Raw genomic sequence first — 25945 nt, forward strand, 5'->3', positions numbered from 1 at the left:
GGGACCTGAGCAATCCTATATAAGCTCTTATTGTGTGCTAGTAATTGCAAAACAAAGCACGTGAAATATTTTAAAATGATCCCAGGAAAAATGTCCAACTTCAGGTGACCACTCGCCCATCCTTGTGAAAGTTACCTTTTTTGCTTTGCTTCACTATAGGTGAAGTATTTCAGATTACTGTATTAGAGTTTAACAGATTGGACAAACATAATGGAAGAATCTACTGCAATACTACAGAGTCAAACAGTACAATACTATTTAATAGTTTTAATTAAGATAATGCAACCTTTATTTACAAAACGTATTACTTCATGCCATGCGTCATGATTCTGTAAAAGAATCAATGCTTCAAGTTTTACAAGTATAACTTCTTAAAAAAAGAAAAGCAAGCAAACAGAACTGACAAGTTTAAAACAAATTAGACAACTGCCTATGAATTCTGAAACTGCTAAAAAGGGACAGAGTACACATATTACAGCAGTATGCACAGAGAAACTGTACACTAATTCTAGAACATGACTTTCAAATGCTCAAGTGGTTAGGAAGCCTAAAGTATATACAAATAGTTTGTGCCACAATACTTAACAAAAAAGTCCACTTATTATACATGAAAATGGTTTATACACTTAGGCCCAAAAAAGGAGCCAATATCTATGAAGAAATTTACTTCAACTGAGAGCGAGGCTGAAGGTAGTTTTATTTGCGATTGCTCTTTATTCTTTCTAGCCTCTTTTTCAAGTCATCAAGGTTAGCGGCGGTAGTAGTGCTGCCCATTCCACTCTGCACATGCGATTGGTTGGACTCCAGTTCCTGATGATAGTGCTCCCGAGATTCCTTCAGCTGCGAAAGCTTACTGTGAAGCATGTCTGTGGAAGAAGCCACTGTGGGTACTGTTGGTTTGGAGAGCAGAGATGTCAAAGGAGGCCTCTCTTCCTGCTGCTGCCATGGACAAAGAGAAAAGGGACCAAGGATGTCTTGTTAAACATTGAAATGAGGAAGAGAGGTACAGAGCAAATTAAATAACTTAAGGAGGTTGATACATTGTGTGGTTACTATAAGCTTATTGATTTGAAGAATTTAGCCAAGCCACAGTCTTTGATATGCGCTTGGGAGGAGAAGCGCTGTTCTCATTGAGAAAACAAATATGACAAACACTGCAGCACCTTAATAAAGCTGTTTGAATACTTTGAGCATTGAGTTTTATTGTGCTATAAGAACTGAGAAACCCAAAACATTTCATCAACCAAAACAAACAACAATACCTTAGAATTATTCTCCAGTCCATGACGCTGTCTTAGTATTTTTAACCTCTCCAAATACACAGCTGGCTTAACTTCCTCACCATTTGTATTTGCAGGTACAGAACTTGAGGTTGGCACATATGTAGTAGTTTCTGTACTGTGTTGAGGAATTCCTGAGAAACATGCAACAGCAAGGTCAGAAAACCTAGCAAAGTTTATTAAATGTGTTAAACTAATAAGGAAAGCAATGGAAAACAGTGATTTAAGCTATATACAACCAATAGTAATTCTCAAAGGTGAAGTTTTAAAATTGGACATAGATAAAAGGCTTGCTTCCCCTTCAAAAAGTAATACCTGTATTTGAAGTCTGAATTCTTCCCTTGCCCTCCCGTTCAGACTCTATCATGCGGAGGCCTCTTTCAACATAACTCTGGAAGAACTGAGAGGTGTTTTTCAAGAAAGGCTCAATATCTGCATCAGAGTACTTCTGCTTGTATTCATAAAGTTCTGTGAGCCCCTGTAAACAAAATAACCAAGTTACAGATTCTGGAAATAATAAACATTCACAAAAGCAGAACAAGCAAGGATGTAAGAGAAAACTCCCTTTGAGATTTTGACAAACTACTATCCAAAGACCACAAGACAAAAACCAGTTTAATAAAATGTACAAAAAAGTAAGAGCATCGGAATACGTTTACAGTTTTTGTACCACATTTCTTGCTGAATTGAGAATTTAACAATCACTAACTCCTTTTCATGATTAGATCAAAGATAAACAAGGAACTTCTACTCAACTGAATGCCAATGAACCAAACCTGTATTTAACATGTAATGATCTGATTCTAATATTTCCTATAATTCAAGTTTAAGATTTTCAACTTAGAAAGTTATCAAATTGCTGAATTCACAACTGGAAAACATTTAAGCCGTTTTGCCCAGGCCATATATTGTTGCATAATCATTTGTAGAAAATGTTAAAAAATTCAGTACCACAGCTATCACACAATGGGAAGACCAAATAAAACATTACCTCTTTTGTATTTTCCTTGGAACCAATCTTCTTAAAAATTTCTGACAGTATATCACTTACTTTTGCTTTAGACATCTTTTCGTCCTACAAGCAAACAGAAAAAGCACACAAGAAAATGAGCTGATTTATATTAAAGATTAATGAAATTCAGGTTTTGAGAAATTTTTTGATTTATTAGTGATAGCAAGATTTAGAAGATAAAAAGTAAATGCAAATGCTTTGAGCCCTTAATGAACGCACTGCTCTGATGGCTCCTTTCTCAGTATCCTTTTCCGACTTTGTGTTGGAAGGATCAATGGAGTGTTTCACAACCCGCCTAAGATGTACTTCCAGTTCAGATTCATTCTTGTTTTCAATCATGGTCAGGTGATCCAAGATCTGTACATGGGAAAAAAAATTGATCATGAAAAAATGTGAAGACATTAAAAATCACAGCTCTGCAACATATTTTAGCACCTATGCTTTGTAGGAATTCTAGATAACTGCTAAAATCTAGGTTTTCTTAATGACTTAGATGGAAAAGAATTTAAAAGCATACCTTTGATCCAGTTAATCGGCACAAAGTGTGTAACAGTGTTTTAAGGGTTCGGTGAGGAACGTCACTTTTTAGTTGCTTCAGCTTCTCTTTAGGGAAGATTTTCATGAAATTGTGAACATCTAACAGGATTCTGTCCAGATTTATGTTATTGATGGTCTCTGGAAGGAGTCGAATCATACGCCACAAGCACTGTGGACCATAATACAAGGAAAAAATTAGAAAACATTCTAAATGTGCAACCATCTTTTATTAAATCTAAAGTTGAAGGGGAAAAAATACACTTGGCAACACGTACGAAAATCAGTCCGATATTGAAAATGTTAATTACCTTCATCACAAGTTCTGAAAACTTTGGAGAACTTGCTGTAGCAAGGAGACTGTCCTGTAGCAGTACAAGGAGTGCACTACCAAAAAAAGCAAATGAAAAACACTTCACACATCTAAATTTTAATCACTTCATAAAACCTCAAAATAAAAATGTCTGAGTAACAGTGCTGAATTCTTCAAGATATGAAGCACTATTACAAACAAATGAGGAAGATGAAATTACCTCAGAATGTTGGTCTGATCTGACTTCTCCAAAACTTTCACAACCAGCAAGTTCACCGATCTTATAAGTTGCTGTCCATCTTCTAAGTCTTCCACTCGAGTATCCAACATCAGTGTGATCAGCCCATGCATCAAGTCCTTTAGAACACCCATCGATGCTTCCCGAGCCAAACTCTCCATGTAGAACAGCTAAAAAAAAAGGAAGAAGACAAGCAAACATTTATTCTTGCGTGCACAGAATTCATTTGGGTACCTTTATCTTCATCTCCACATTTTCATAGGAAATAACTAAAAGTGGGTTCATGTTGATTTATCTATTCTCAAAGTTGCTTATATCTAGGAAGGGTGCAAGGATACCCTTGACAGGTTCTCTATCCATCAAACAAGACATACAGACAAACCTAAAGACCATTAAACTAGTATCATGTTGGAAGAAAACCAGAGCGTCTGGCAAAACTCCACAGGAATGTGCCAATTCCACAAAGAAGGCTGCCCTAGCCTATAACTGAACCCAGGTCCCAAGAGTTGCTGAGTAACTGAGTAATTGTTTTTAGTAGCCAATTGCAATAAGAGGTTACAAATGACATTTCAGATGACTGGATTTTGGATTCAGACATTACAATGAATTCAACTGCATGCAAGTCAGATGGCCCCTGTGCACATGGGCTTGTCATCAGGAATCTGATTGAAGCTGCTCTGCCACTGCAAAGCTGCTCCAACAGCTGGTGCAACTCATCACTCTTGCATACAATGATCTCAAAAGCAAAAAATGAAAAAAATCCTGTAGCAGTATAGGAAAGTTGTAAAAAAGCTGGTCACTATAAAACTTAAACTGAAAAATCCAGTTGCAAAACTCCAGCCAACCCAAAAGAGTAAGAGAAGTTTGAGGAATGAAATCATGTCTATATGAACGTATATGCAGCACATCATTCCAGCACTTACTGAAAGCATATTCCCAATTATGCAGCTGTAAAGTTTGACAATGTCTTCCTTATCCTGTCTCTCATCAGCCATGTGTGTGTTGTAGATCAGACGAAGCTGCATAAACGTTGCAATCAGGAACTGATCAATGTGCCCAGACATTGCTTCTGCCTTATCCTCTTGCCTCAACACCTCATCAATCTTGGGAGTAAAAGAGAAATGAATAAACAAACTGAAAGGGATATTGAGATGTACATTTACACAAAGATCCTAATGAAAATGAACCCAGTATACCTGTGCCAAAGCCTGAATGCTTGTGTTTATGTCTCCACTTGCTACTTGTGAGATGACAAAATTAATAGTGGAGGCTGTACTACTGTGCAGGTCATCAAAATGTGGGGAAACAGCACGAACCCTACAGAAAGAAACAAAAGCTGAGTTACCTGGAAAAATATCGACCTAACCTGACAGACTGTCAATCCATTGAAAAGAACTATGGAAAAAAAACTAACCTTCCAGGAAAACTGAATTATTTAAAAAGCACTATAGCCATCATCATCGTTCAAGAAACATGCCAATGAATTCTTTATGAAATAATTCTCCCAGGGAAAAAGCACATTACATACTTGTCTTCCATATAGACTTTACACTTCAGAAAAAAGATTAAGAGATAACTTACTTGGGCTCTGGTATCATGACTGGCTCTAAAAGCTCATCCAGTTTATGCTGTACCAAGTCAGGTAGCTCACTGACTCTTGTGTGATCATTTTCAATGACATCGAGATCTAGCTGGAACTCTTTCGGAACTGAAGGAGCAGACTGTTCAGGATGTGCATTCTGAGTTCGTGCTTGACTATTAAGGAAAAAATACTTATTGGTAGTCATAATACAATTACAAAAAAGACAAAGATTATAAAATACTCCTAAATGGGCTTAAAGAATTAACTCATGTTGGAACAAAAACCCTAACGCCATTCTTACATTTAAGCCAGCTTCATTTTTACAACTATGTAAGGAAATTAGAAATTTTATCTGAATTTTTATACTTACATTCTATATGTACGATACATTATTCTGTCCATGGAAAGCAGTGAAAGAAGTCAGAAAGCACACTTAAAAGAATAAGTTTAGGACTTGAAAGTCATGCAGTTATAAAAAGCACGTATATGAGCAACGTTTTTAACAGCACAAGCACAGACCCTCAGATGTTTATATGTAAAAGCAAGAAGTATAAAGATTTACAGTGGATAAAAGCAAGAAGTATAAAGATTTACAGTGGTGTCTTCAAACTCCCAAGAAAAAAAAATTTCACATACTTTAATTTTGAAGGTACTTCATCTTGGGGTGGCTTCCGCATCAAACTCGCGTTTGGATTTCCTGGTTGTGGTCTCTGGGGCTTCTCCTCCACTTGCTTCACGGGTGGAGGGGCTTTCTTGGCAGAGCGTTTAATTCTCTCTTCTAACATACTCATTTCCTTTTCTGAAAGCTGTGAAATTTCAGTGGGAAAAAAAAATCTCAGGACTGGATACCTGTGCACGGGTATTGAAATTCGGGAGAAGGCAAAATACAGATTGAATATACTTAGATTTCTTGTTGTGTTTCATGCAATTTTCAAAGCAACTGACACTTCACAACCATTTGATATTTACTGCTGACCCATTATTTACAAATGGCAGAACTTCAAAGTTGGAACAGCAATGAATAGATCCTCTTAAAAAGCCACCAGATTGCTTTCACATAGATCACAGATTTTACCATATTCAAAGTGCATAATTGTTTAAGTATAATTTCCATATTAAAGGCTAGCAACATTTTTACAAACTATTCAATTTGCAAGTTAAAATACATTGATTTTCACAGGGGACTAGAAAATGTGCAACAGCAAAGGAAAACCTGCACAGAGGGAGAATTTGCTTTCATTGAGCTCATCCATACTACTTACATTTCCAATCAGTTTGAAAACTTGGTCTCCACAAACATTATACACAGCAACCACAGTGTTGAGTGCAGCATTGCGGACAGAGGTATCCCGATCACCAATATGGACTGCAATTTCTTTAAGTGCTTTTGCTGGTGTAGGCTGGCAAACATTCATCCCATATGATTCAACTAAACAGCCCAATTCCTCCAAACATTCTGTGGGAGAGTGGAAAATGTGTCAGTCTTATGGGAAACAACAAAAATGTAAAACTTTACATTTTTATAAAAAATGAAATGTTCCCAAATATTTCTTCATTTTTTGAAGGAGGGGAACTGAAGCTTAAACTAGTTTTCTACATGCCAACATGTAAGGTTCTAGCACAACCCCATTAATGACATCCCACAAACGTACCAGCTCTCTGCTTCGAATTCTTTGACTTTGTCCCTTCCATTAAAAATGTGAAGACTTTGCTGGCAGGATAAACCTTACACAACATGTTGAGGATGGCACGCACATCTTTACGAACCACATCCTTTGATTCTCCAACCTTTGGGAAACCATAAAAATGGAAAATTAAATGAAAAGACGTTCTGTTGTACAAGTCTGATGACTTAGACCATTGTGCACGTCACCAGGGATAATATTCTCTATTGAAAAATACATTTCATATTCTTAGAAACTTTTCACTTGGACAAATTTCATTATCAAATTCAAGTAATGTGCACATGGCAATCTGCATCCATTATATTTTCAGTTTTTTCCACATTCAATTAAAAAAAATGAAAAGGGACACATACTTTGAGTATTAGGTACGGGACAAAAGAAGAAGCCTCATATTCTGTAAGGTGATAGTTCTCCCTGCTGAGCATAGCAAAAAGTAGCTTCAGGTACTCCAGTGCCTTCATCAGAACACTGGTGTTTGTGTCAAAGAACCGCAGAGTAAACCATTTCAGAATCAGGTCCAGACAGCCTATTGTAGCATCTTTTTCCTCTTCCATGTGCTGTAAAATCAAGACAAGCAACTGACATTCACATTGTATTACAGTCGAAAAAAGACAGACTCATGTAATTAAATTGCAGAACATTGATAAAAAACACATTCGAATAGGAACAGCAACTAGTTTTATTAATATAGACACGACAATAAGACATACCTCAATCATAGCAGACAAAGCTTTGATGTGGTGCTGGAAGTCAAAATGGTACAACTCATCTTGAAGCCATTTTGCAAGACAGGTGGCCATCTGAGTTTTCAACTGCTCAACATATTCATCTCGAGGAGTGATGAAGTTCCATTTCAAAATCTACATAGAAAAATACTGTTTTTACACTTTGTTCTGCTACGATCAACAAGAGAAACACAATAATAATCAAATAATCAAATGCACTTTACATTTTTGCCAAGTGTAACAAATGAACTTTACCTTGAGTCCTTTCTCCTCTTTTATTCTCTGCTCTTTTCCATTGGGGACCAAAATGAACATGGGGCCAGACTTGTCATCCTCATCTTTGACATTAGGCTTCACCACTGGAGCCTTCTTCCCAGCAGCAGCCTGGAAAGAAACAGAAAAGTGAACTGGATGAAGCAATGCATTTTCTGTAAAAATTGAAAGAACAAATGTTACATCTTTGCAAAGTGGAATCAATTACGTTTTACACCTCACCCGTGCAATAAATAATGTCCTGTAAACAGTGAATGAACTGCAGAAATGCTCCTCTGACTAATCCCCCTTCACCTGTGATTCTACACAGGCCATAAAGTGGTATGCAGGAGGATAGGCACTGACTGGAGACCTGGTAAATCCCTGACCAATGTTACCACAAGCCTGTAGGCACCCTACGTATCCAGGTACGGAGGAGGTTATGGTTTCTTGCACTGGGAGCTGAATACCTGGCTAACTACTACCATCCCTACACCTAGTGATGCTACTGATGAACTATCAGTGCACTGCCACTTGGGAACTACAGTCCTAGAAGGGAAAGTGAAATGAGGCAGGCAATGTCTTTTTACATTGCCTATGTAGTCCTGGGCTACGATTTGCAAGCTAGTGCCTAGATAAGTGAACGTTAAGGAGTGTTCCAACCTCAATCTAAAATAAACTCTAAAAAAAGATGTGCTCACCCCCTTTGAGATGTTAATTCCCCGTGAGAGCTCTATGAAAACTACAAGCATTATCATGCAAGAAGTGATGTAAGACTATGCAATCCTTCCTTGAAACTGAAATTTGTACCTGTTTACTTGGCTTTCCTTTTGATTGTCTGTTAGGTTTATTGAGACTATTATCCTTTTCCATTGAATCATTGACATCTTGCGAAGCTTTCTACCAACAAAAAAATGACCATTTGCTGATGAACCAAAAAATCATTATTCCTTCTTTCAGAAATTATGGGGTTTCATTTGTAAAGATCATACAAGGAAGCTTTCAGGGATAAGTATAGTTTTGGGTAATCCCTTGACAAGAAGGAGTCACAGTTCTGCTCAAAACAGATAATGTAGAGATAAATTTGTTTTCCTAAAAGGAAGAAGTATCCCATCTGAAAACGTGAAAACAGACTGCTTAAATGTCACTAACTTGTAAGTGAAGGAAAACAATATTCAGGGCACCGCGCACACAAATTCACAAAGATGTGCTGCTATGCACCAGTACATGAATAAAACAAGAAAAAAACCCACAGTAAACTTCCAAACAAATCAGAACAATTACACATTAAGAGTTCCAACAAAACATCTGGTGGACCTGAATAAGAGAAGGTTCTGAAGCCAAACTGAGTCTCAAAAAAAGGCTTACACACAGATCTCAGATCAAGTGGAGAACTATTCTCATGCACTAAGTCCTAAAGCTAGACTACTCAGGGCCTTATGTATACAGGAGAACATTAAAAACATTCACAGGGCAGAAGTTATATCCTGAAGCAGAGTATTTATAGATGGCACGTGAGGCATAGAATCCAAGACAAACTTAAGCCTATTTACAGTACCTAAGAAGATACCTCAGTAAAGCTTTATAATTTTCTAATCTTGTTAAAAAAAAAATAAAAATTTGATGTTGCCAGAAAAATCGTTGCTCTGTTAGATGGGAAATGTATTTCTGACATTCATAATGCAAGCTTAAGGCAAGTCAGAAATAATGCTAAGGCTTTGTTCAGTCAAGAGTTTAATTTCAACACCAAAGAACCTAAAATAAACTTGCAGCTATTGATAGGAGCCAATAAACAAATGCTACACATTCAGTAGATTAAGTGACCCTGAGTTGAAAACTTAGTATGTTATCTAAATCCACAACCAGAATGTTCATTAGCGAAGATAAAAATGCAATTGATTTGCAACTGCCTATTACAGAACTTTCGTTAAAAAAAATTGGGAATAGGCCAATAGGACTTAATCACTTTAAGGTAGAGATCAAGTATAATAGCATCTTAATTAAATCTACAGGTACACCACATTTCAGTGCATAAGAATAGTTAGAAACCTCATTTTAGCTACAAATTGAGTCACATAAGCAACAAGTAAAATGAAACTCGGACCTGAGAGGACAAGCAGGTGTAGTTGACAAGATTATAGACGGTGAAGTCGGCAGTTGATTAATAATGTAATTTAAAAACTAATATAATGTTTCAAACAGCCAATTACAAAATACTTTAAAGTACTATCTAGAAAAAAGTTATAGGTACATGTGATTTTGTATTTGCTGAAGTTTGATAGTAAACAAAAGTAATAAATTCATAATTATAATAAATCATAAAGAGACAACTGATTTTTATGAAGCCCATGAGTTACTTACCTTCCCTTTGACAGCTGCTGGCTTGGTCTTTTTTGAATCAGGTTTAGAATCAGCAATACCGATCCCAGAATCATCACTGACAGACTGAGGTTTAGTGGGACCTAGCAATGATAAACATATAAAGCATATTAAGTTAGTATATATTTTATTTAAATTTTTTTTGTATAGCATCAAAAGAAACCATTGTTGCTGCAACCAGCTATCTTTCTTCTGGGGCAGATGATCTGATATATTATTAAACAGACATGGTTTATGCCAAGGAAATGTTAATTAGTAGGACTGATCAAAGGAGGCCATTGGGAGTCAACTGTAAAAGTTATAGGCTTAGTGTGGCCAATACTGAAAGCAAAACAAGCTGTAGATTTGTGACATGTTTTGTGTCAGGCTGCAGTCAAGTGCAGTATTGTAACAATGCCCCTTATAAAAGTGTAAAAGGATCACTATTTTCAACCTTAACCTGAAATGATACTTTAACCACATGATTTTCAGAATCCGCCTTGATGACTAATTTCTTTTTAGAAATGTAGCGTCACCACAAAGATGTCAATGTGTCTTCCATATCCATAACGGTATGTGAACTAACCTGCAGCTGGTTTTGCAGCTGGAGCTGTGCCTCCTGATTTGGAAGGTCCAGCTTTTGCAGGAGCAGCTGGCTTGGCTGGCATGATGGCCCTTGCCTTTTCAAGCATGCCTACAACCTGGTCCTTGGAAGCAGTCTTGGAAAAATAATACATTAGGGATTCAATCTGAGTAGAACTAATGTCATCATTACACTGAGTGGTTCTAGCTTAAAAGTGCACTGATAGAAATAATCAGCTACCCAACAGTCATTCACCATTAGGGCTTCAGCAGTATGCATTACACAGACTGAATCAATACCTGGGTTATTATTTTAGTACCTTTAATTTGCCTGTTGCTTTAAGCATCTTCTCATATCCAAGATGCATCATGAATGTTGGAAGAGCATCTTGAGCTTTCTTTCTTACATCTCCATTTCGGTCTTCAAGACAGGCATAAAGGTAGGGCACGCAAAACATTAGGTCTGGTGAAACAGTGCGCAGTGTTGGAAGCTTCTCTGCCAGCCAACCCAATACCTGTAAAAGGGCACCAACACATTACATGTCATTTTTCAGATCACTTCTGCCTTTGCCATGCAGGCCAAATATCATGTGGTATTTTACAAAAAATCATTTAGTTTTCAAAACTGAGGACAGGATCCATAGTAACAATCATGACTCTCACCATGGTCTGGGCACTTACACCCAAATTACTACAATACACTGAAAATCAGAGAAAATATACTCATTATATTCTGTGGAAATGTGAAAGCAGTTCAAATCTTCAAAACCACAAATAGACATTAAAGTGCACATTTCCAACTATTTTGGTTTTCTTCCCCCCCCCCCCCCCCAAGTAATAGCTTATTACATAAATTGTAATAGCTTTATTTGAAAAACTGCTCAACCATTTTTTGAAAATTCACAGATCTTGAATGGGGATTTGTGTTGTTAAATGAACAAAATGGAAAAGTTATAAATCCAGGAAAACTATACTAAACATGTATTGCACAGCTGTTCATACCTCCTGCCTTAAAAAAGGGTTTTCCTTCTTCAGCTCCTCAGACAGATCCTCTCCCTCCAGCCACTCCTTCATGCCAGTTTGTTCCACCCATGCATTGAGTGTTGTCAGGGCAGCAGCTCTAACATTGCTCTAAAAGACCAAGTTAGTCACAAAAGATCCTAAATCTATAGCTTAGCTTGCTTTAACAAACAAGTGTTTCAATAAAATGCGTACCTTACTGTCCCCAAGCACAGTGATAATGCAGATTCCCAGACTTTTTACATGCTGTTTGAGGCCTGGGCCCAAGGCTGTAGCCATCTGCTGTAGAATAGTTAATGTTTGTTGCACCTGCATAAGAAAAGTGTACAGAACTCAATATTCTGTTGTCAGTTTTTTGCACCTTGATCACTAATGCAAGGTAAAGATTTCGACTCCCTTTTAAATGCTTGCTAAAACCCTTTGCATCGTGTTACACATTATCATTATATATATATAAGGAACAAGTAATAGGTTTATTCCATGCTGAAAAGAGAAGAAAGAAAACTGTTTCGGCCGTGGAGCCTTCTTCAGGAGCCACCTGAAGAAGGCTCCACGGCCGAAACACTGTTTTCTTTCTTCTCTTTTCAGCATGGAATAAACCTATTACTTGTTCCTTTGCAGCCTACGCATGAACTACTTAACTATCATTATATATATATAACCACCTGAACTACTATCATTACATATAAACAAAAAGTTTAGAAACCATACCAGGATCTTATTGGAGTCATTAAGGCGGCCTTTAAGCGCAATAGGAAGCTCTCCGATATTTGGCTGAATAAATTTGGCCTCATTAAGCACTGCTGCCAATTCATCAAGCCCTTCCTTTCGGATTTTCCAGTTTTTATCCCCAATCTTGGACACCAGCTCTGAAGTAATCTTGTCACTGTACCAAAAAAAAAACATCAGGGAGGAAAGCACTCCTTTATACAGTCACAATTCAAGACCCTTAAAACCGAGATGAATTTAATTTTGTATAAAAGACCTTTCACAAATAAAAATTATGAAGGAGTACCACTATAGTGTTTCATAACATTCCCAAAATAAAAAAACAAACCATATGTCCGATCTTGGCAAAAGGTCCATGATATCGTTTCCACCTTCCTCTTCCTGCTCTTCCTTCTCCTCCACCTCTTCCTCTCCTCCCTTTTTAGTACCCCTAAAGGGTGCTGGCGGTGACTGGCCCTGCATCTGCAGAAACAGATAACTCAATGACCAGGTGGACAATGAAACCAATTTAGAAAAAAGCTTGGAATAAAATGCAGAAAAGCTTGTATTCTAACCTCTTTGAGAAATAAACTTACAGAAACGGTACTGAACAGTATACATTACCACAGCCTATTTAATACAAAGGACATTACAATACCTAATGAGAAATGAAATAATGACAGTATTTACTACAGTTTTGCTGATTTAATCCATAACTTCAAGAAAATGTTGAAAGGCAGATTATATGGTTGCCGAATGTTCTACTGCATCAATATTATATTCAGTATAATAGGAAAACTTTCTTACACTTTCCAGATGCCGAGAAAAAACTGAACTTCAGAACACTCTATTTGATGCATTAATTAAATTAAAAAGTTTCTTACTTTTTCAAATTCTGCATCGATCTGTGCTAGTAAGGCTGGCTTTTCATCTTCAAAAAACATTCGTAGAGGTGCTCCCATGTACAAATACATCACTCCAAGCAGGGAAATGGCAGCTGTTCTTACAGCCTGGAGGAAAGAATTTAGTGTGCTGCTCAGAAGCTAAAAACATATTCATTGGTTAAAGTGAAAATTTGCATTTATAATCTGTGTACTAGTTAAAGTCCATAACAATGTGGGTATTTAGAATTATTTTTCTAAAGTCATACTAAAAACTGGATATACTTACAGGATTTGTTGCACCCAAAGCGGTCTTCACATTATTAATAAAACCTTTGACATTTATTCTGAAAAAAAAAATAAAGCTCACTGTAGCTCAAACTTGACAGCTAAAGCATTCAAATTATATTTCCCCATACAGTATATACAGAAACTATGATTAAAATAGATTCCAACTTACCCTCCAAAACCAAATTCCTTCATCGCATTTGCCAACCAGTTCAAAGTTTCAGCTTGGTTTTTAGGATTCTTCTGTGCAAACGCCATTGAGACAACCTGCAACATTTGAATGGTTTAAATCATAATACACTTGTATTATGAAATTTTAGAGGTTTAAAAAGTGTACTTTACATAGCAGTCAGCATATAGTCTACATGTAAATACCAACAGTACTTTAAAATCTCATCAGCAGCACTGACCTGTTCAGCAGTCCATGGCAAAGAGCAAGCCTCTCCTATTGCAGTGAGGGCCTCTTTAGATTTAGCGCCACATTTCACATCACCTATTTTATCCACTAAGCCGTCAAGGACAACAAAAGCAGAGGTTTTAGAGAAAACCCCCTTTTGAGCAACCAGTCCAACAATGTGCAGCTTCATCTGCATCACCTACAAATCAAAATATGACTTATTAGGAAACACATCACTAAAAGTTCCACTGTTTTATCAGTGTTTACAGTTACAGAACATGAACTACCTGAAAGTTTGTCTCCTTCCAGCCTGGTTTCTTTGCCAGCATCCTTACCAGAGCCTGACAGGGCATTTCATTTCTGTCCATCTGCTCTACAGCCTGAAAATAAACAAGAAAATACTCTGCAGAGTGTATTTTCCAGATATTCCAAAAATAAGACTGACCATTGAAGACACTGCCAAAAATGCGTAAAAGGCCCAAATATATAAATGTGGGTTGTGGAAAATGATAGGCTATGGAAATAAAACTTAAAAATGCACATTACACTGTCTCTAAACATTAGTCAAGAAAGTTTAAGACGGGGGGGTGGGGAGAGTTAGTGGCACAGCCTTACCCTCTGAAATTCCTCCATACTAGCCAGTCTCTCTTTCCAGTTACCACTGTCCAAAAGCTGCATACAAGAAGCAGGAAGCACAGCAGCAGCTTTCTCTTCACAAACTTCAATCTGTCAAAAACAGAAGCCAGAGTGACTTAAATGTGACCAAATGTTTGGTGAAATTTGAGGTGTTTCCACCTGAAACATAATAGTGCCTCAACCTTTATAAACGGACCCAGAAGCAGGAAATCAATCGTGCGAGTGGGAATCATTGCCCCTTCACAAAACCCGCATCCCTACAAATGACATCTAGCATCCATAATGTTTGCTCAGGAAGCTAACAGCTACTTGGTGAAAAGTTCTGTCTAGAGCACTACCTGAAATCTGTATTTAAATAGCAGTGGTACCCTGACCCCAATGTTTTCAATAGATGTAGCCTGTGAGCAAGTTTATGCCATTAGAAAAATTAAGTGCATCTCTTCATTTCAAAATGTCCAACCAGTGGATAACAGCATTTTTACTTACAGAGAGTTCAGCCTCCACTACTTCTTTTGTCTCTGCTGCTTTCTTTCCCTTCACACCAGCAGCAGCTGCTGCTGCAGGTTTTCCTTTCTTGGGAGGCCCAGTACCCTTAGGGGGAAAAAAAAGTAAGCAAACTACTATACAATACTCAGAGCACATCAGAAAAGTATGACTACAGCATTCACTCAGGTTAAAAAATAAATAAATAAAAAAACAGGACTTAAACATGCACACCGGGGATGAATGCATCTGGTGATCTGAATGAATTCTGGCTATAACAGGACTTGTGTAAGTTCATCCTCATCCCTCACCAAGACTAAAAAACTGAAAAACGTTGCAAAAGCAAAGTATGGGAAACATGCTGCCCCTACTCTCTGCTCCTTACCTTGGAAATAGGTGCCTTTCTGGGAGGCGCTGCTGACTTTGCAGGTGCTTCAGCTGCTGGCTCTGGCTTTGAAACAGGTTTCTCCTTCTTCTCTGTTCCTCCTGTACTTTTCTTTCCACCCGCCAATTCTACCTTCTCAGCACACTCTTTAATCTATTAAAAAAAAGTCATTACTGCAGTTTTTAAAAATAACCACTTCTAAGCAATGGGGTTGGCCAAAATTAGACAAACTCCAAATGTACAATAAGGTGACAAAGACGTATCAATTCTTACACTGTTTGCTCTTTTTTCAAGTCACAAAGAAATACCAGCAAGAACTCCTGAGCTTCTAAACTCACAACTGTTATTCTATTAAACTATTTTGAATTCACTGCTTACCTTGTCAAGTTTGAGCTTGTCAACATCTGTCAAAAATGGATTCACAGCTTTCTCTCCAACTACTTTCATTGCAGTACCAAGAGCTTCAAAAGCAGCATCCCTTACTTCTGGAGCTGAATCATTAATTTGCTGTACCACAAGAAAATACTTGTATTAATTTTGGACAGTACTGACTTAATTTGACAGGGCACTTTAACAGTTCATCATGAATTTATTAAGCATGCCTCATTGTACACAATACCTTAAGAAGCGCAGCACAAAATGGTTTTAAGAGACCTTTTGGCAGTGTAGAAGGGGTGCAGTGTCGAAAGCTTCTTGCAAGAAATAAAGATGCCTGCTGTTTAATTGAAGGGTTTTTATTGTCCATCACAGCCAGTACATCTTCACTGACATTCTGCAGAGTCGTCTATAAAATGGAAAGAAAAAGTGAGTAATCTATACCAATAGAAATTACCAACAGTTTAGAACATAAGCTTGTATATATCATAAGTCTGCAAAAATAAGTGCATGAAGGGATTTGCAAAACTTAGAATTTGAAGTACATCTGAGGTATGATACTTACAGTAAGGAACACTGCATCAATGGCCTCCTGTAATGCCTGTACCACCTGAGGCTTCTTCTCTTTGAACTTTTCTAAAATTGTTGGCACCACCTTGAAATTTAAACAGTCCCATTTATTGATTAATGATGGTTTAGTCCCATGAAACAATCCATCACAATTAACAGCTAGTTTCTTGATACTTTTTAAGTTATAGAAATAAAAGTTATGATCTTAAGAAACTGAACACTGAGTTAATACCTAATCGTCTTAGCAATAACCATAAACACAAAGCACGGTGGTAATCCTGAGCAAAAAGCTTTAACTCAAGTACAGTTTGGTATGCATGTCTTAATCAGTCTAAGCGCTTTCGATTTAAGTCAATTTAATAAGCAAATAACATACTACTCCGTAACAGCCAGGTGTCATTTATAGAGCAACCAATTATGGAGGTTAAAGCACAAACTACAACACCAGTGTTGAATTGTTTTATGACACTCGAGACTGCATGCCTATAATGTTTTTTCTCCTTAACTTTTATAAATCAATTTTACATTGGAAAACAAACTTACATGGCCTGCATATGTCCCAAATTTCTTTCTGAGACCACTGGCCAGCGCGGCAAGACATTTTGCTGCTAATGCAACAAGCATGACATTTGTGTCTTTCCCAATAACCTACAAAATTTAAGCAAAAAAAAAAAACATTAGCATTGTCATATTTCTCACTAAAATTTTAGTTTCATAATTAAAGCACAATTCTTACCTTTTTAAGTGCTCTGACCACATCCCCAAAGTCTCCATTTTCTATTTTGGGATTTTTTGTTAAGACCTCTAAGGCTTCCAAAGCCTCTTTCCTCTCTTGCCATTTCTTTGCCTCCTAGAGATAAGAAAACAGACCAAGAAAATCAGAAATTGCATTTTACAAAGACATTTTTTTTAAGAGACCTCATCTACATACTAAGAAAATTCAACATCTAACCCAGATCTCATGATTCATGTAAGCAAAAGTAACAAGTACATACACTTTCTTTCAGCATTTCACAACAAACGTGCAATTCTGCTTTCTCTCATGGTTAACAGTGTGCTGAATTGCTCAATTTGTTCCAATACTTTTAAACTTTCTCATGAACAGTTACATATTAGAATGATCTTCTTTATGCTCAATTTAAACCAATAATGTGCAGTCAGCTTCATATAAAAATGTGATGTTTAAAAATATTAACTTACAATTTTCTCATAAAAATCTTTAGGTAGTTTTGAAAGGATCTCCACTGCTTCAAGTAGCTCATAAGGATCAACCTGAGGGGCAGATTCTTCATCATCTCCTAAAAATAAAACAGAGAAGGCCAAAGGTAAGATACAATACACTTTTAGCATGACCCAAATACTTAATTTCCAAAATTTTCCCAGACAAGGAACTAATTCATTATTACGCTTATATTTGCTTGGTGTACACAATACAGGCCTATAATTATAAAACAGTCTGCACATCCCTTTATCCAGTTCTATAATTCAAAACTTGACAGAATTAATAAATGTTTCCTTAATTCTCTTTGGGGTGTGGTACATTACAAAGGCCAGCAGCACAAAACTACTACAATCTTACCATCAACTTCATCTGCACCTGCTGCCTGCTGCTGTTCAAACTTTACTTTCAGATCCTGTTGGGAGCGAAGGAATCTGGACTGTTTTGGGGCCGACGGAGGCACCTTTACCCACTCCTCTTCTAGATCTTTTAGCTGAGCGGGGAAAAAAAACATTAGTCACTTCATGTAATTTGGAAAAAAAGCTATGCTTTTAAGGAAAGCATCAACAGTAACAACCTAACAAAATGGGACTTGAAATACTGAAGTAAACAAAGGCAACCTTGACAATAAAACTGTAAACAGTTATTGTCTTTGAGGCCGCCATGTTACAACAGGGTTCCTTCCCAGATAGCAACTGTCACATATAGTGCTTTGCAAAAAAAAAAGACACGTAGCATTACACATTTTATCCAATTTGGCTTGACAAATTTCCAAACCTACCTGTACAGAATTAATGTTCTGGAGGGGTGGTCGCAAAGCATCACGAATCCACTTATAAATTTCCACCGCTAACATTTTGGCCTCGTCTCGAACCGCTTTTTCTCGAGATTCAAATAATTTTGGCAATATTTTAATTATTGGCTTCAGGGTAACAATTTTTGAACCAAATTCGCTAGAGGAGAAAAAAAACATACAAAAAATAAGTTAAAACAGGGACTAACTTTAAAAATGTTTCTAGTAGATTTTTCTTCAGATTGGTTGCAATCATTTTTAAACACACTTAGTCAATAGACTAAAGAGATCTGAATTTCAGAGGTTTAGTTCTTGCAATGCAAAACCTAAATGGGGAGAATTAAAAGTAAACACTCACCTAAGTGCTTTCCTTAACGTTTCAACACATGCTACAATAATCTTAGGATTTTTGTTATCCAGTCCTTTTAGCAGTTCTTCTTGAACAGCCTCACCCTTTTCAATCTCAATGTACATCAGGCAGATTTCTGTCCCAAGTTCTTTAGCCCTAGCTTTGGGCTGGTTGAAAACTTTACTGACAACTCCAGAGACCACCTCCCCAGTTGTTCTAAAAAGAAAACACAGGGAAGCTTTTTAAAGTTTATTCTATAAAGGGTTAAAACATTTAAACATAACTTTAATAAAGGCTATAAGACTACCAATTGTTCAGTTTTATATCTCACAATACATAAAACATCACACAATACAAAAAGTGTCAATTTTGTATGTGACCAGAGTAAAACCAAATACGAAATCAAAACATTTTATCAGTGAGAAAGTATTGGATAAGCACTAAAAATATTTCACATCAACAAAATTTAAATGAAACTTCACAGCTCAGTGGAATATCCGTGAGACTTTGCACAAAAGCACTAGGTACTGAAAAGGGGAGGTTCTAGCAAAAGACCAATGCCAAAAGACCACCATAGAATACTAAGCCTGATTCTGAAAATAATATCAACAACCTCTCTTGTGAGTAAAAACCCAAAATGTAGTCCCCAGGGTTCTGAGGAATACATGCACATAAACCCTTTATTTCGGGGCACATCACACAGTAACTGGATTTGATGTTTTTCTTACAATTATTTTTAGCAGACTACAAACTCCATTTTCACATGGAGACAAATACTGTATGCCTCTGATCAGAAAACTTGACATTTTAAAAAGATCCAGCAGCTTGTTTATGCCATGAAAGAATTACACAGTTTCATCACACCCAAATAAAACTCTAAAAAATACTGAAAGGAGATACTTACCTTCCTGCAACATGAGCATTTTCAATATAGGCAAGTGCTGCTTCCAGGCCTTTCAATTGAGCCACTGCATTTGAGTCTGTAACAAATTTCTTTACCAATCCAAGGTATTTGGACCATTCTGGGCTCTTTTCATCTTCAATTCTCTGAAATAATTTCACAGCCTCCTCATATCCATTTAATCTTGCTTTCCAAAGCTGGGGAAAAGGGCAGCATTATGATTAAAAAAAACTTCCAAAAGCTTTTGAGTCAATTCAGTCCATCTGTAGACTAGCACAACTAGTTACACTACAAGATAGTTAAATGCAAAGTGCATGAACTTTGACACCTCATTCTGGATTTCCAACTCTAACTTTTGACATTTCAATGTGGGTTAAAATTTAAATAGAATAACATACCCAATATCTCAACTTATGAATAATACACAAATATGATGAAGTTGAAGCTTGAGAAAAGTACTGCATATAGTAAAATGCCATAAGCCCTTAATCATTGTGCACCCCATTTTGCTACATCATTAAAATAAAAATTTAGAAGTAACCAGTTAAATATTCTATAGTGATGAGCTACTAGTAAACAAACATATAAACAAATCACCTTATGTTCACATTTTTGATCAATAGGCAACTTCATCCATTCACTGTCATCCCCCATGGTAGTATTTTCTCACTTAAGACTTGCTGAAAAATAAAGTTTCACACTTTAGTAATTCTAAATCTGAAAAGCACTGGAACAGGAAGTCCAGCAAAAAGCAATGTTGATAATTTCTTCATCACAATAACTCATTTGAAGCGTTATATAAATTTGATCATTTTTGGGAATTAATGCAAACATTTAAAAAATCCTTTTTATTGCATTTTAGTAACTATCATATGGGCTAAGCAGTCTCCTCTCCTTTACTTCACGCAACCAATGAAGTACAGCACACAGCTGGGTGGCACAAGGCAGCTATTATGCAACTGTAGCTCCAAAACAGCAGATCAGGTTAAGTGATAAACTCCTTCACCATACACAGTTAATTGGTTGTATAATGTTGAAATTACAATCCAGTGAATATTGGCTTACTCCAAGTTCTAATACAAAAATGTATTATTTTCACATAGCCAGTATGATTAGAGATTATCACCTGGCATTAATCCAAGAGCTATAGAAGTTCAAAACATGAGAAATTAAAATTCTGAAAGAACTTCAAACATTCTCCATGCTGGAAGCAAGCAAATCCATATACCTAAAATGGTTTTCCCAAGTCCAGATGTTTATGCTATTGAGCTTACAAGCTGTACAACACAAATTTCTTTCAGTTTGGAAAGAAGCTACAATGTCATTACAGATCCAAGCTATTAATAGTATTTTAGGAAAACTACTTAATTGGCACTGTACATGACAAGCTGGCAAGCATAACATATTTCATTGACAAATTGCTTGTTGCCACAATACATTCAAGTTGTCTTGCTTGTTCTATGCTACTAATTAAAAAAAAGATGAAAACTACATATGGCATATATTAAAAGTTACAATGACCTCCAACAACCACAAACTCTTGAAAGGCTGACATAACATTCTGTGAAGTATGTTGCTGGATATTTAATCATCTTGCAACCCACATTTTGATGCAATGTTTTGACTGCATTTACTAATCACTTGCAGAACAATCAGTATGGATAAACATTTTATACACGTGCAAGACCTAACCCAGAATTGATTAGGAGATTCCTGACTTAATCGCAGTCTCCTTGGATAATTTACATGGGACAAAGTAACAGATGTGTAAAAAACAAACCACTACTTTTCTCAAAATATGTCCAAAAATCTCTTGATTTTTAAATCTTACTGACCTAATTCTTTCAGACATTCAAGACCAATGCACACATTTCAAATTGTTTTTCTTACAGGAGTGAAACGTAGCAGTGAGAATTCTTTGATATATCTACTATATGATAAACACAAAATGCTTCTAAACGGTCTCCAGTTTCAACTTTCATATTGATCTAAACATAAACGGTTTAAATTGCTTTTAACGTGAAGTCCACCTGAGCAACTGTAGTAATGAAGCATCATCGGTTAATAAGGACAGGACATACATGAAACCGACAAGAAGCCTCTGATTCCAGACATTTTGGGACGTAAATGAGTTAAAGTATACAAAACGTGTCATTAAAGACACATATACAAATTCAGTATATAATATTCACCGCTTTTGATTTAGCTTGTTCAAAGAAATTTTCCAAGACTGATTCTTGATTTATGGCGTACTTGAAATGCGAATTTCAACCAAAGCTCCTACTTGGGAGAAAGGGGGGCACTTCGTATTATGTACGGACTAAGAAACTGAGGCAGTCATTTAAATTCGCACAGATAATGCATACAAAAAAAATCCATGCACAAGTATAACAACGCAGTATGTACAGCAGACCTTCCCTTTAAAAAAAACGATGTAAGGTCACAATATGATGAAGATGCTCAAAACGTACATTGCGGCGTCCTTAGTATCCGCTAAAAACAACGCAATGCACTCGCCGTTTCGAAATTATATCGAGATATTTTGGTCTCGGCATAATTTGAAGAGCTGATCCTTCAATGGCTCTTATCCCTCTGCAAGCATCTCTCCCCGAAAAAAGAAGAAAGAGCCCAGGCAGGGCCCTGCCTAGCCTTCGAGCCCAGCCAACGTAAACACGATCGACAACAGCACCCAGCCCTTTTCACAAACAACGACCTAGCAACCGGAGCATAGTCTTTCAAGGAGGAAAGAAAATCCTTCCCGAACGAAAATGCACAACCCCGTTGCATGTTTACAGGATAACAGACCGGCTATTGTTTGACACAAAAGCAATAACGCCTACCAGGCCCTGAAAACGCAGTAACACCCCAGCTAAGCGCAGTTACGTGAAGCGAAACCTTGGGCCCAGCAAAACACGGGAGATTTGATTTAATAATCGCATTCGGTGTTGTATGAGTAATATCCGATTTCGCTACTTACATTGTCTTTTAAGCGGGACAGTGTGATGATATTTTAGTGCCGAGTTGTGATCATTACTCTTCGAGGTCTGAAACGCCTCTGAGGGCGGAGACTCGGAGGGAGGGGCTCAAGCGAGCAGGGAGCAACCTGAACTGACCATTTAAACCACAGGCGCAGCGCTCCGCTCTCTAAAAAAGGCGACTGCACACAATCAGGGGAAGAGCACGATGCAATTAAACCCAACTAGGTGAAAGGGAAGAGAAAAAAAGTGTTTGAACGCAGCGATGTCAAATGAGCAAATTGCACTTTCCGAGATTTAGCCATAAGAATAATCCCCGCTGCCACTACTCAGTTTCACGTTTGTAGGGAGTTGATGTCCCCCCATCTCACAAAAATCAGAACCTTTAAAAATCAAGAGCCTAGAACCATGGTTAATGTTTAAGAGTTTTCTTATTGCAGAGACATCAGGCTTAATATATGACAGCCATTTACAAAGATAATGAACCTGTATTCATCATTTAAAGCACCTCCCTTCTCTAGCTACTGCCGAACAACATGCTTTGAGGCTATCAATGGTCAACTAATCGTATATAAATGTGTATAATTAAGCCACATCTTCACAAAACATGACTAAAGCAATATCAAAACAATTACCGTCTACAAGATGAAGGTGTAAGGAAGAAACATAAATAAAAAATAGTTTAAGAGTGCAAATGTTAGCAATAAATCCCGAGTCAAATGAGCCAACTATCACTAACTGCATAGGAAGGAAATCGACAAATCCTTTCCAATACTCCAATCACAATCTGCTGAATTAAGCACGTTTTTGACAAAATAACCCACTTGGACACGCAAAGATAAAGTACCTACGCTAAAAACGCAAAGAATTTTACGGTACATTTCAGAGATGTTTATATTTACAACAAAACCTTCCTCTATGGCCAATAATCGGGGCATTAGGAACTGTTACTTTTATTTATGGGCAAGAGATTGCTGGGGATTATAAAAATAATCACGTCCAACACTCAAGTCCAAACCGTGACACGTTTAGAAAACGAACGAGAGCAGATTTGTGTTGAGTCCAAAGGCCTGAGAAGTTCAGTCGTGGATGGCACTGAACTGACATGGGTAAGACATCCGACACGAGTCAGAAAAGGAAAATTTTAGGTAGGCTGTTTTTGGAAAGGGCGAGTAGGGTGTCTGTTAAAAAAAACCTCCCTCCTTCAACCTAATACCCCTCAACATTAACGCGACTATATCCTTTGGAGACTAAATGAAAACCAGTACTTAAGGTCGTATGTATATTCCAAACTTCGATTTTCAAACACAAAAAATATTTCATAAAGGAGAAAAGCTCATCGCACCGTCGCATAACTAATCTCATCAGACGCAAGAAAGAGTACGTTCCTTTACAGTTTACAAAAACATACGAAATAAAAGCTTACCTATAAAGCGCCCAGTTTAGATAATATTATATATTAAAAGGAACCTAAAAATTAAAAATAAAGTGCTCGTCCTGCTTTTCCTTTTTACCACGGTACGTTACTCCCTCTCTGTTGCTGTAGGATATCCTCCGTTTGAAAATACCAGTGTTGCAGTAAGGCCGACGCTGATTGGTTGAAGCCGAAAGCCTGCACGCTGCACCTTGATTGGCCATTTTGAATCCGAGCTGAGGTTTGGCGCTGTGCTGCAATGCAGGTCGGGGGGAGGAGAGGAGAGGAGAGGAGAGGAGGGATTCGGCCAATTGCGTGCTTTCCAACCCCGGTCTTAGAGGATTTTCTCGTCTTCCAGCTTTTGGCACATCTGTGCTCTTAATCAGTTCGTTTTTCAATGGAACTCTAAATGATTGTTGAGCCCCTTTTATTCATCTGTTGAGAATTTATTTTTCAGCCTCAGAGTCTTTTTTTGGGGGGTGCAGAAGGGTTAAAAAGGTCTAATTGAAGTAAGTTCAAGTAAGGGGGTGTCTATTAGCCTCAGTGATCAAGAGCTCAGAAAGAAAGCACTACGCTCGGTTTATCGTTAGATCAACGCTTTTCTGCCAGCGGTATGTAGGAAGCTGGACTAGGTCATGTCGGGTGGACTTGCCAAGTGGAGTCCAGTCCTCTTGTGTGAGGAATCAAAGGTTTTGTGCAGACCACTCTAACGGCCTACAGCAACTGTGTGTACAACAAACCCAGTGATGAGGAGGTGATGATCTGGGTGGGAGAGTGCAAACAAAATCGAACCCCACCTATCATGACAGATGGAAACTTGACTGTCAGGCTGCTTGCTGCCCTTCCTGTGAGCTCATCCTGATGTTACAGCATGCCAGCAGGACAATTCACACCCTTCTTCTGCTCAGTGGGTTTATTGCAAGACAGTCGTGCATGTGCATTTGAAGATCAGTGGGATGATGTGTGGCGTGTGGAGTTCAGATACCAGTGCCCAGGCTTGGCTTTGCTTGTCAGGCACCACAGCTACAAGGAGCCTATGACCCATTTGCAACAAATAGAAATCAACATGATGAATTGACCAATGTCATATCAGTACAATGTCGGTAAACCTGTTCCAGAAAATTGTCATCTCCCTGTTAACTTCGTCAGTTTGCTGCAGTTATGACTGGTATTCTATGCTGCATGGATCTTGCAAGAACCTGCAGCAAACTAGATTTAACAGGGCAAACTACCTTTTTTCAATAAATGTGGTGTTCATTAGATTATTCATATCCATTGTGAAATTAAGCCCTCTTACTAGTAAGATTCATTATGGTTTATAAGGTTTATTACGAGAAACAAAGTGAAATTATAATAAGTTATTTAAAGATAGAGGTTAAAGGTAAATGTTCAATAATTTGAAAATGTAAATTCCTTTTTAAATATAATAAAAGCCTTTTAATAATGCACCCTAACATAACTGCTTATCTGTGTTTGTACTTTAATCCAAGACAAGAACTTATCAGAAGTATTCATATCCAGAACTGCTACATTATGCGTGGTATAAAACAGGCTGGTATAGATGAATGATGCCAGCATTAAGAAACAGTTTTCAAAGGTGTCTACTGCGAGTTATTTTGAAAGAAACAGTCCTCGCTTCTTAAAAGGAAAATCTTGGTATTTTAAAGACAGGATGTGGAATTGTTGTATAGCATGAAAGACTAACCCTGCAATTTGAATGTAAAACTGTGTTTTGGGCAAAAGATGACTCAGAGTTTATAATTAGTAGAGTCAGTGTCCTAGCCCGTGAACTCCGGCTCCCATCCGGCTTTTAAATGGGGAAAAAAACCTCATTAAGTTTTGTGGCTAGAGATTTGAATAAGAAATTCACTTTCCGGTCTAGCAGGTATGGTATCCATTGAAACCGTGAAGTGAGTTTGAATTTTATATTTAGCTATTCATCTACTTCAAAAACTTTAGTTCTGTTCTCTAATTCACAATGGATCATGGG

At 37.3% G+C, this 25945-nt stretch overlaps 1 protein-coding gene and 1 non-coding gene across 7 annotated transcripts; both read right to left on the reverse strand.

Annotated features, from left to right (window-relative positions):
- Positions 1 to 240: 240 nt before the first annotated feature.
- Positions 241 to 24101, reverse strand: ckap5 (cytoskeleton associated protein 5). Of its 6 annotated transcripts, none has more exons than XM_088934720.1 (45): positions 23968 to 24101; positions 20164 to 20246; positions 19570 to 19763; positions 18675 to 18881; positions 18305 to 18476; positions 17884 to 18016; positions 17505 to 17602; positions 17041 to 17154; positions 16848 to 16952; positions 16300 to 16389; positions 15979 to 16143; positions 15738 to 15866; positions 15360 to 15512; positions 14978 to 15082; positions 14471 to 14581; positions 14143 to 14235; positions 13869 to 14054; positions 13631 to 13725; positions 13460 to 13517; positions 13174 to 13299; positions 12639 to 12772; positions 12293 to 12467; positions 11777 to 11890; positions 11564 to 11692; positions 10882 to 11076; positions 10566 to 10698; positions 9983 to 10083; positions 8432 to 8521; positions 7625 to 7753; positions 7355 to 7504; positions 6998 to 7201; positions 6612 to 6747; positions 6222 to 6415; positions 5596 to 5765; positions 4959 to 5132; positions 4574 to 4694; positions 4301 to 4480; positions 3360 to 3547; positions 3138 to 3213; positions 2810 to 2998; positions 2512 to 2649; positions 2272 to 2355; positions 1596 to 1758; positions 1263 to 1414; positions 241 to 939 (listed from the first exon to the last, which is right to left on the reverse strand). In XM_088934720.1, the coding sequence occupies exons 2-45, from the start codon at positions 20218 to 20220 to the stop codon at positions 697 to 699; spliced, it is 6153 nt and encodes a 2050-aa protein (XP_088790846.1). In that variant the 5' UTR covers positions 20221 to 20246; positions 23968 to 24101; the 3' UTR covers positions 241 to 696. The 6 variants fall into 6 exon arrangements, with proteins under 6 accessions (XP_088790846.1, XP_088790849.1, XP_088790848.1 ...); XM_088934723.1 differs by lacking the exon at positions 23968 to 24101 and adding an exon at positions 22544 to 22765 and having other exon boundaries at positions 2332 to 2355; XM_088934722.1 differs by lacking the exon at positions 23968 to 24101 and adding an exon at positions 22544 to 22765 and having other exon boundaries at positions 241 to 936.
- LOC148819558 (small nucleolar RNA SNORD67) lies at positions 3995 to 4104 on the reverse strand. Its single transcript, XR_016094324.1, has one exon. It is a non-coding gene; the product is annotated as a small nucleolar RNA SNORD67 (small nucleolar RNA).
- Positions 24102 to 25945: the final 1844 nt, after the last annotated feature.

The sequence above is a fragment of the Atractosteus spatula genome, chromosome 16 (assembly GCF_055471065.1).
Source record: "Atractosteus spatula isolate fAtrSpa1 chromosome 16, fAtrSpa1.hap1, whole genome shotgun sequence".
NCBI classification, from domain to species: domain Eukaryota; kingdom Metazoa; phylum Chordata; class Actinopteri; order Semionotiformes; family Lepisosteidae; genus Atractosteus; species Atractosteus spatula.

Excerpts from the sequence above, each read along its gene's own strand:
- ckap5 (XM_088934720.1), bottom strand. The coding sequence starts at position 20,220 with ATGGGGGATGACAGTGAATGGATGAAGTTGCCTATTGATCAAAAATGT. Across the intron at positions 15,083-15,359 it reads GAAAGGCACCTATTTCCAAG|GGTACTGGGCCTCCCAAGAA; the intron begins GTAAGGAGCAGA and ends TTTCCCCCTAAG. Across the intron at positions 4,695-4,958 it reads GTCATGATACCAGAGCCCAA|GGTTCGTGCTGTTTCCCCAC; the intron begins GTAAGTTATCTC and ends TTCTTTCTGTAG.